This window comes from Myzus persicae, unplaced genomic scaffold (genome assembly GCF_001856785.1).
Source record: "Myzus persicae strain clone G006 unplaced genomic scaffold, MPER_G0061.0, whole genome shotgun sequence".
In the NCBI taxonomy this organism is placed as follows: Eukaryota; Metazoa; Arthropoda; class Insecta; order Hemiptera; family Aphididae; genus Myzus; species Myzus persicae.
The window spans coordinates 1-11,360 of NW_019101188.1; the positions used below are offsets into that span (position 1 = coordinate 1).

At 31.7% G+C, this 11,360-nt stretch overlaps 2 protein-coding genes across 2 annotated transcripts; one reads left to right on the plus strand and one right to left on the minus strand.

Annotated features, from left to right (window-relative positions):
* Positions 1 to 3,486: 3,486 nt before the first annotated feature.
* Positions 3,487 to 6,152, minus strand: LOC111028123. The gene is made up of 3 exons (XM_022306660.1): positions 5,819 to 6,152; positions 3,647 to 3,727; positions 3,487 to 3,581 (listed from the first exon to the last, which is right to left on the minus strand). Exons 1-3 carry the CDS (start codon positions 6,150 to 6,152, stop codon positions 3,487 to 3,489), a joined length of 510 nt encoding a protein of 169 aa, XP_022162352.1.
* A 1,298-nt stretch (positions 6,153 to 7,450) lies between these two features.
* On the plus strand, positions 7,451 to 11,357 carry LOC111028124 (the record flags this gene model as incomplete). Its single annotated transcript, XM_022306661.1, has 5 exons — positions 7,451 to 7,516; positions 8,793 to 8,899; positions 9,010 to 9,173; positions 9,451 to 9,519; positions 10,822 to 11,357. Coding segments are annotated over exons 1-5 (942 nt in total), but the record flags the coding sequence as incomplete, so codon positions are not given.
* Between the last annotated feature and the right edge of the window lie 3 nt (positions 11,358 to 11,360).

The following is an 11,360-nucleotide window of genomic DNA, read 5'->3' on the forward strand; positions in this document are numbered from 1 at the left end:
AATTAGTGTGGACAATAAAAAAAATTACCTAGTAGGTACTCATAATTTAATAAATTAATTTTACTAATAAGTACACACTATTGTAATTAAATATATTTCTAAACTTACCATTATAAACGCGCGATGTATATTATTAAAATGAAATCAATAACTAACAACACACAAGCTAGGTATTACAAAATAAATAAACAATATTAAAATAGTGAGTAAAATGCTCGAGCATGCGACTACACGTCTGGACTGCAAATGAGAAAAGGATCACTATAATTTAATTTTAACAATTTTGTTATCATTGGGTAAGACTAGAGGATAATATTATTGTTGTCTACAGAAATCCTCAACGGCATATTATCTAGAGTCTAGACGATGCCAAAAAATAGGAAAACCCAAATACATACAGCACGCAAGTAACAACACGTCAACCGCGCGATAAGAAATAACAATAGGTACAGTTGAAACACAATAATAATAGTATTTTAATGATCGGGTCACACGAAGCGTTATTGCCGCATGCATAGGGTTTTATTGAGGACGGTTTAGTTTTAAATATAACAGGATGTTATAAATACAACGAAGTGTTCTCGTATGTGGCGAGTTTCCACTGTGGCATCACAGCACACATTTATCAATAATGTAATGGAGTTGTACTGTTTTTATATTATAAAAAACATGATTATAGTTTTTACAATTGGTTATTGGCGAACTCGGACTTTTCGCCGCAGACCGTTTTACCGCAGTACCATTTCGCCGCAGACCATTTTGCCGCGAAGGGTTAACCTCCCCATTATGAAACATAAATTTCGATATATTCCTCAATTCAAATCAGATACATTTTATCACCTCTCCTACTGAAATTCACAGCATTAATTTCTGTTTGTGTATAAATGTGCAGCTCATAGACATGCGCACGGGGGTGAAGCCGAGCGTTTTCAGTGCTTGCACTCTGTTGGGCCGGAGGCAACACCCTAATAAGATTTTTTACAACCTGATAAGAACCTATTTTATTTTTTGTTAATACCATTAAACTCATATATGGTGCAAATAGGACATAAATTAGGGTAAAATTACCCTTAAAATATGTCATCATATAGTAGCTAATAGCATTGAGTATATATTGTTTACTCAATGCTTAATACTAAATACTAATAGGTAATATTGGGTATCCTTCTACATATTATAGTTTATATACCTATGTATTAATAAGTCATTGTTATCTATCAAAAATGTGTATTATTACTTATTTATGCCTAGAGTAACCACAGTTATGGTAACCAACTTGTATGTATATATAATAACTTTGTAAGAAGGCTGTTTGTATTGAGATAAAAATGTAATTGTTAGCGAGCGGTTTTTTTTTTAATTATGGGCTGGTCAAAACTTTTGCCCCTCCCCCCCCTTTCAAAACCTGAAATGACGCCACTGTATTAATCATTCAGCCATGCCTAATTATTTTGTTACCATAAAAAAATTATATTTACTAATATTTTCTTTAAAAAAAAATGTATGTCAATAATTTTTGACAATGTCCAACAATTTTAACACAGTTTACTGTGTACAACCGTTTATTTTTCCCATGCAGAAGGAGTGCTTAACATTTTCAAGTACCTACCTATCTCAATTGGTCATTGGAAATCACAAATTACATTAATATTATATTAATGTAGGTAAGTATATTATATTTATTACAAGTTATTAGTAAAAAAGTTTTTGTGACAAATGTACCGAGTTGCAAATTACAAAACCATGGTTGCAAATAGGTGCAAATCGGGGGCAACATTTTGGGGTCAGTTTTGTTCCGGTACGACCATTTGGGGGGGCTACGTGAAGTTGGCCCCCCCAGTAAAAAAATAAAAATTGTGTTGCAAGTATTGAGTTGCAAATTATGAAACCATCGTTGCAAATAGTTGCAAATCAGTTGCAAATTGTTTGCGTAATTTTTGTAATTATATGAAAACATGGGGGGGCCATCTTCACACACGTCCATTTCCGTAATGTACTAGGATGTGGGAGAACTTTATTAAAAGATAAACGTACATAATTATAAGCGGAAGGTGAATAGAAATTCAAGGTTAGAGCAAATGTTCGGAGTTCAGGGGATATTTTTTTTGATGATTTTATTTTTAATTGTTTCGTTAGGATCTCATTTTCAATATCAGGTAATGTTTCCTGAAATCAATAGTTATAATATAATGTGAGCTATATCATACAGTCGCCAAATCCACAAATATTTAACATAGCTTAATCTTTTGAAAAATAAGTAAAAAAGAAAAAAACAATCACAAACGTACCAAACTAGATTTTACTAACTATGTGTATAAAACTAACTAGCAGAAATATATTTATATTCATACCTAGTTTAGTTAGTAGTCACATAAGATAAATCTACAAATATGTTTAGTTGGACCCATTATCTTTTTGAAGAAAATAAAAGAAATATACACAATAATATTACAACTGATATATATGATTTAAACATTTATTAACATGCACATATACAATATTTTATATAGGTTGTTTTCAATTAAAAATGTTATGGATTAACACAGTCTTTTCTAATCATCAAGTCGTAATCGAGTTATAACAGTATTTCTATACTGAAGTATATTAAAAAAATATATCCAAAATTAAACTAAACATTGACTTTAATTTTATAAAATTAAAAAATAGTAATATCACATATAGGATTGCATCATTTCAAATTACTACAAAGGTCAAATGAAGAATTTTTGACATGGTGAAACTTGTAATAAGTACTATATAGCTACACAGAAAACATGAATATTTTTTCAATAAAATAATAAAAACCTGAAGATGAGAAAAACAATTTTGAGAGATGAGCTTCTTTTCTTCTTTTAAGTGTGTCATCAATTGTTTTATTGTACATATTTTTTTAAGTAAACGGCTCTTTTGTTTTTTCAGGGTCTTAATTTGTTTTCTCTTTTTAAATAACTTTTTTTTGGTAGCATTCAAAAATTTATTTTGTCGCTTTGGACTATTCAGATCTTCATTAGTAAAGTCCCCTATAAAACATTTTCTTTTTCTGAAAAATTAATAAAGAAACAAAAACTCTTTGTACTTATTCTCTACAAATGTTAACATATCTACTATACTTTCAAAAGACAGTATATTTTAAGTGATATTATTTGATAAATATAATAAATCTCAACTTATTATAATTCAAGCATATCTTGATTTAGTAAATAAAGAAAAATTAAAAAGAATTATTCACACTTGAACTTGATTTTTCAGGGGTTTGAGAGGATACAACATTAAATGCACAGTTTCCATCTAAAATCATAATTTTATAAATAACAACTGCTTAGGTAATTATTAAACACCTATTAAAATATATGTAGAAAAAAAATTTAAGTATAAAATAATATACTAGTGATTCAATCTATTTGTAACATTTATGTTCATTTAAATTTTACCATTAAAAGAATCATCAGGTTTATTGTAACTTATAATACATTTTAAATACTAATTTTATACTTCGTTGTTGAGTTCTGGAAGGTCTTTTGCAGAGCAGGAAGGTTGATCTATGTCATTATCTATCTCATTATCAAAACATTCCATCGAACCTATAAGTATTTAGAATCTAACAATAATAACTTATATTTATGTTAAAAATGTTTAAAATATTTACCAGATTCTTCATGGGTTTGGAAACATGGACTTGGAAATACAACAAATTCTTCCACATTATATATATGTGCTTTTTTAGGATCTGTAATTAATTGTATTTATTAGTTAGCATTTACTTTGACTATAATTTACTATTGAGTAAATATTATAACATTACATTGGTACATTACCAATTATATCATTAACCAATAATATACAAACTAAATTGTATACATTATTAAATTAATATAAAGCATAAGTGTGAACATACTTGTATTAAATAAACTTGGGACAGCATCTTTTTTTTAAATAAACCAAACTTTAACTATCAACCACATAATCAAGTACAAGTACACCAACGATTTCCACACCTAATACCTCAATCAAAACCAATTCCACAAGTCCTCTATCAACAACAACAACAACAGAAGCAACATTTTTTTATGTACCTATATTTAAATATTTTACGGTAAACATATACATGTATGAGCTCACTTTCAAATATTCTCCCCTCAAAACTTGATATATTGCCCAACAGGTTTCAGGAATTATCTTCCCAAGAGCCTGGGCTGAGACTGCACACGAATACTTGAGGTCCTCATAACTGCGTCCGGTAGATAAGAATCGTAATGTAGCAACTAATCGTTCCTCTGCAGAATGCTTTCACGCATAACAGTATTTTTCTTTTCAATATACGGTCTCACTAAGTTTAGAAGCTCAAAAAATGTATGGTTTTCCATCCGCAAGTAATTTTTATAGTCCAAAGACTCATTTGACCAATTCACGTAGTAAGTTCATGTGAGAATATTTTCGCCGTTTTAATAGCCACTGTTTTGACCATTTTCTCTTATTTTGGAAGTCATCATCACCATACGCACCTTATTGGTACGTAATGAACCAGGTAGACCGGAAGAAAAAAGTATTGCTGACATATTGTTATGCATATTATAGATGATGATGATGATGACTTCCAAAATAAGAGAAAATGGTCAAAACAGTGGCTATTAAAACGGCGAAAATATTCTCACATGAACTTACTACGTGAATTGGTCAAATGAGTCTTTGGACTATAAAAATTACTTGCGGATGGAAAATTTTTCTATTTTCAGCATTAAAAAATAAAAATAATTTTTTGTATATTATACATGTAGCTCAAGTGGCTATAAAGTATGTATATAAAAATTTTTTTTTAAATATTGATTAGAACCAAAGTTATTGCAATAGTCAGTTCTTTCTATTACACCCTGTATATTTATTTTTTAAAGTTTTAATTGATGGAATAGTTATTGTTGTATAAATAAATCACTTTTATTGAAAATTAATTTACATAGTTTTACAGGGGAAATAATGCAAATAAGTAGCTTTATACACAGGTTAAAAAAAGTAAAAAGGTTATTTTTTGAAAATTTATCCCTCTGTATACTGTAACCAAACATTAATTTTCTAGTATTTTATCAAATATAAATACTTATTGTAACTTATTATAAACATAAAATTGTAGTACTAAAGAGGTTGCTCACATTAAATTCCCGAACCCGGACATTTCGCCGCGACCGATTCGCCGCGACCGTTTCGCCGCAGACCATTTCGCCGCAGACCCTTTCGCCGCTGTACCATTTCGCCGCAGACCGTTTCGCCGCGGACTTTTTCGCCACCGGACATTTCGCCGCGGACTGTTTCGCCGCTGGACTTTTCGCCGCGACCGTTTCGGTAGTGATAAGCTTTTGAATGATAAGAGTGGTTATTGTACTATGGTATAACCATAGAACACTAGTGTTGATAGTTTACACTGTGACCAACTTTAGGTGGTGTTGCAAAGCAAGTCGAGGGATATTTTCGAATTGCGGAGCGGAGCGACGGCGCCGAGGAGCGTAGCGACGAGTGCCGCTAACGAGGCATCACTGTAAATTATTTCGTATTGGTGGTGTCACTGGATCTCTGGTATATTCTGGTACGAGTTGTGGTGGTATATTTAACCACGAAACGGTGGCAGCGAATCGGTGGCGGCGAAATGTCCGGCGGCGAAAAAGTCCGCGGCGAAACAGTCCGCGGCGAAAAAGTCCGCGGCGAAACGGTGCGCCGGCGAAAAGGTCTGCGGCGAAATGGTACAGCGGCGAAACGGTCTGCGGCGAAACGGTCGCGGCGAAATGTCCTAGACCCTTAAATTCCATAGCATCATCTAAACTAGATATACCCTTTCTGCCAACCTCATATTCCGCAGTAAAAGCCATTAAGTCAAAGTACCATAACGATGGTACATAAATATCATCAGCAGAAGAACCTGTACTTTTAGATAGCCGAACTTTGTTAAGTTCTCTTCTATACGCAGTGCGTAAATTATTTATTTTGCCCTTTACAAATGCCTCATCAGCCCCATTGCATTTACCTTGGCATAACTTTATCAAATCCTCAATACCTAGTTTCTTTAGGTGTTTGTTTTTAGACAAATCACTTTTAGTATTCCACAGGGCCGGATGACGCCGGTAGACTTCGTGGAATTCTGTTATAAATGATTTGTCTTGATCCATATTTTCAGTTCGCCGTTGGTATAGTTTGACGTAAAATAACAATATTAATGTAAAGTAATTCAGAACACAATATTAATAAGTAATTACTATTTACTATTTAGTTTTGAAAGTGCAGAACTTATAAGGGTAGAATATAGAACCTATAGTTATAAATAAATATAAATATTATAATATTGTGATAAGATAATCAGTACTGATAACAATGTTGTAAAGTTCAGTTTGTCAGACAGACCCACACACGCACGAATCACTCAGACAGTCGTCAAGTTGGTTTGATAAAACGTCCGACCGACGGTTCGATGGCAAACTGACAAGCACGTCCACACACGTAACGATTTGGTTTGTCAAACGCTGTTTGACGACAAGTTTAACGACAAATCGTTCCGTGTATGGGACCCTTAACGCACATTAAAAAAAAAAATAATGATCCTGTGGTGATTACGACGTGTTATCACCACTTACGCTGGCGCGTCCATAATTATTTTGTCGTTACCATTTTGTCATTCGTTCCTATCTTTGTATTGTTGTTGTTATGTTGTAAACGATTTATACTTATATTATTTTTATGTTCCTCGTATTATTCACTGTGTGAATTATTGTAAACTTTTTATTTGTATTATCTTTGATCGCCCCGCTACAATTTTGTCTCCCGCCTCGAGCATCGACTTTTGGCGTTACGGGCTCGAAGTCGCTCACGCTTTGCCGTACCGCTCACTCACTTTTACGCTCTCGAATCGACTCGAGCAGCCCCACGTCTCGGCTCTTACGACCGACGACCCGAGCGAACCGACCACGTTTAGTTATACTTATGTTTTCGACAATAAATTATTTAAACGACCACCGAACGTTTTGCTTGTTGTCTTTATTTTAAAACCTTTTGATCCAGGAGAACACGTAGTGTTCTGCCGGCGCCCGTGTCACGTTACGACCACCGTCGCATTTGGCAGCACCGGTAGACACCACAATCCTAATAACATCCTAATCCTACATGAATTATAGGACATGGAAGAGAGTCCTTCCCACCCCCGATACGGGTTATGGAGGGACCATTGTAAGTTGTCAATTTATACCACCATAAAATGCCAAGCTTATCACCTATATGTCATGAAAACACGATGTTCGCTAGCTAAATTAGCTTTTGGTAATGAAGCACAAGCAAATGAATTTTATATGCCTTTAATTCCTAGTCCGACAGAAAGTATAGTCTGATTCAAGAGTTTAATACAATTAATGCAAACAATAGTATGCACTGTGATTTGCTTGATGTTGATGTAGAGAGAAATATAATTTAAAATCAGATGAAAAACAAAGAAACTGAGGTAATTGAAAATGAAACATTAATGGAAGAATATAAAGAACAAATGGTAAGCCTAATGACAGATAATTTAAAAAAATTCCTAGCTCCATCATTACATGTTCTTTCCAAATGTGTCCAGAGGTTAAAAAATGTAAAATCTTTAACAGCATGGGAATCTTTTATTGCAACAGATGGAAGTTAAATTTTATTGAGACATAGGAGCCGAGGTACAAAAACTGTTCAACCAACTAAAATTTGCAGAAGAAGACCAGGTTAACAAGAGGAAGTAAACGATTGCCAGTTGGGCGATCAAAAAAAGAAACGAAAAAAAAAGGATTAAAGAGAAATAGAAACTTGCAACAAAATGTAAACAAAAATGTTCCAAATTCAAAATCGCATGGAAGTAATCACTAACTGTATGTGAATATTATAAATAATAAACAAATGCATTAATAAAATAGTTTTAACTCACATTCTGTATTTGTTTCTTAAAATGCAACAAATATTTTCTTATAAAATAAAAGAAAAGGAAGGTAATCACGACATTTTTATTTCATTTCTTAAGACAAAATTGTTAATTAATTCACAGTTAATTTTATTCAATTCTAAATAAAACAGTATTTAATAATTTTATATACTAATAAAAGTTTTCTTACAGTAAATACCTAAATGTTGTTCAATAAATAATTTATTTTGAAAAATATCATATTAAATTAAATGTTGAATGAATTGAATATTTGAATGTACCTATTATTAATCAACTAGGTACCTACACTATGTACAATTTAAATTAATGTATAGGTATTATATTATATGTATACCTTAAATAATTGATAGGTAAACAGAATAAATAAGTACTTATTGTAATATAGTTATTATGTATTATTGTATTATTGTGTATTATGAATAATAATAATTTAAATAATAATAATACTGATTAGTGGTAACAAAAAATATTTCGCGACATTTTCAAATCAACCAATCGTAGAGGATGATTTTAATACAGGTGCCGAGCTCATACATGGAATGCTTATATGCTACCCGGCGACCGCACCGCCACCACCGCCGACGGAAGATTTGGGTTACACACATTAAAAATATTACTAATGATCCTAATAACAGGGCCTGGACACTTATTCATATTATCAAAATCAATTCCGCCATTTTGAAGAAGGAAAACTATTATCATTTGACATTTGTTTTTGTTGTGATAAGATTCAAAATATTCTTCCGTTGACTGTAGTTATTACTTATTGTCCAGTCCTCAGTCATTGAGTCTTAACTGTTTCGACGTTGAACTTCATTTACCCACAATATTTGTTATTTGTTAATTTATTTACCAGTGTCTCAACAGGGTTTATGTTTGTGTCGTTAAAACGTGTGTGAACGGCAAAGTGAAAATCCAAACCAAGAATTGTAAATTACTTAAGTTTCCTAATGACATAACACTGTAAGTATATTGTGTATTTAACTTTTTGTAGCTAACACAAGGAAATCAACAACAAAAAAGTTTAACAAGTATAACATGTAACTAAAAAATATATATTCATCATTTTATAGTGTTCATGAATGGTTAAAAAATTGTGAAAGACTTGATCTTGGTTTCAAGTCATTGGAATACTTGCTGGCCAATGTACGTGTTTGTGGTAAGCATTTTGCACCAAAAATGTTTAGTAATACTGAACACACTCGACTGTTACCTAAAGCAGTACCTACCGAATTTGGTTAGTAAATATAATTTACCATCATAATATGGCATCAAATATTTAGTTATGGTCCACAAAATACTTATAATTATCAATTATGACTTAAAAATGTGTTAATTGATATTCACAAATTGTTACCAAATACAAATACATGCAATATTAATACATTGTATAAACTTTTCATCGACCTTTAATATTATTGTTTAACATACTTTAATTATTATATTGAATTTAAAGTACATAACCTAGATATACTCTTAGCTATATTATTAATTTTGATATAATATTTGTTTAGAATCGACCAAGGCTAAAGACCCAGAATCTTCACTAAATTTAGATGAGTTTGTGAAGAACTTCTGGAAAGGTCAACCAGTTCAAGTACACCTTTAAAATCCAACCAGCCAGTTGAAGAAAATACTATCAGCATACAATGTCTACCATCAAACACAAGTTCAACTTCTGAATTGAGTATGGTTTCAAGTTCTGCTTCAACTCAAACTTCACAGTTACTGTCTGTCAACACTTCCAGAAAACATCGTTTAAAAGTCAAAATGAAATACAAGTAACAATAATATTTTAACTATGTATAAAATGGTTTAAAATGTTTTAGTTCTATATTTTGTTTTTGTTTTAACTATTTTACTTCATCTTAACACAGAAAAACCAGGAATTGTTATACTTCACGTATTTTTTTTTCGTGGTTCGAAGTTGCTTTGAGGATATTATTAACTATACCAGGAGCTGAAAGAAGCTTCTCAAAATTAAAAATAATAAAAAATTATTTAAGAAATAGTTTATCACAAATAAAATTAAGTGGCTTAGCATTGATTGCTATAGAAAATGAAATTATAGATAGTTTAAATTTAGAAAACATTGTTGATACATTCGCGCAAAAAAAGCAAGAAAGAAAAGATTTTAATAATATTATATTTAGATGATAATTATTCTATTGTTACAAAACGTACATTAAATGTTATTTAGCTTATACTTCATACCTACTTTTATTTTTATGCAGTTGATAATATTTATATTTAGTTATTTTTTGTTTTATAATTAACAATGAACCCAGATTCCAGTTCTGCCAATAATTAAAACCAATTTAATATAATTTGAAACAATGTGTTAACGTTTATTTCTTTTTTAATGTTGTTGTCTTACAATACTGTACAAAATTGTACAAAATAAAATCATAATATGTGGTGTAATAAATACTTAAGAGGCCGTCACAGTAAAAGTAAAAAGAATCGTCCAATATCGCATGTCATATTAACAAGTTTTTTTAAACTTTTTATCCACTAATTATTTAACTAATAAATAAAAATATCGAAAATCGGGCTTCTTACGTTTCTAGATAAAATTCTCCTCTACAATTTTTATAATAGGTATTTTTACTGTAAACCGCTTCAATAAGCCGTATTATTTGAAGTACGAAACCATGTTTTACGGTCGATTTTTTTCTACTGTGACGGCCTCTTAATAGTAATATTATAGTTTAAACTTTCAGCCCACCTTAAAATACAAATAAAAATGATATTGTAACAATTATGTTTTTGTTGTCTCTTGTCCGAGGGTTTTGGTGGCTAGGGGGAGGGGGGAGGGGGGGGGAGAGAGGGCCTCGCTTTTATAAATTGCACAGGGTATCGCAAATCATAGCGCCTCCACTGAGTCAACGTGGGTAATAATATGACGGCATATGTTGGACTTAACCACATGTCATTTGATCACCGTTCCGGCGAATGGAAAACTTTTAAATTAAAGTTAACAAATAGTTTAATTGCTGGTGATGTTTCAAGTGACCTCAAAATGAAAGCCATTTTAATAACTGCGCTGAGTGACGAAACGTTGTCCTTACTCTCAAGTTTATGTGTGCCTTTGGACATTGAAGCAAAATCATTCAATAATCTAATCAAATTATTAGATGCACATTTCACGCCGGTAAAATCGTATTTTTCTGCCAGATATGAATTCTACAGAGCGGAGAAAAATCCTATGGAAACGGTTGCAGAATGGGCTGCTCGAGTACGCACCTTATCCATACCATATGGTTTTGGTACTGAACTAAATATTGTTTTAAAAGACATTTTCACTCTTGGTCTTGATAAACAATTTAAAGAACGATTATTCGAAGAAGATGCCACAAACAAAATTATCACTATGAATAAAATGATGGACATCGCTCTTGCTAAGGAAATGGCCAGTAAAAAT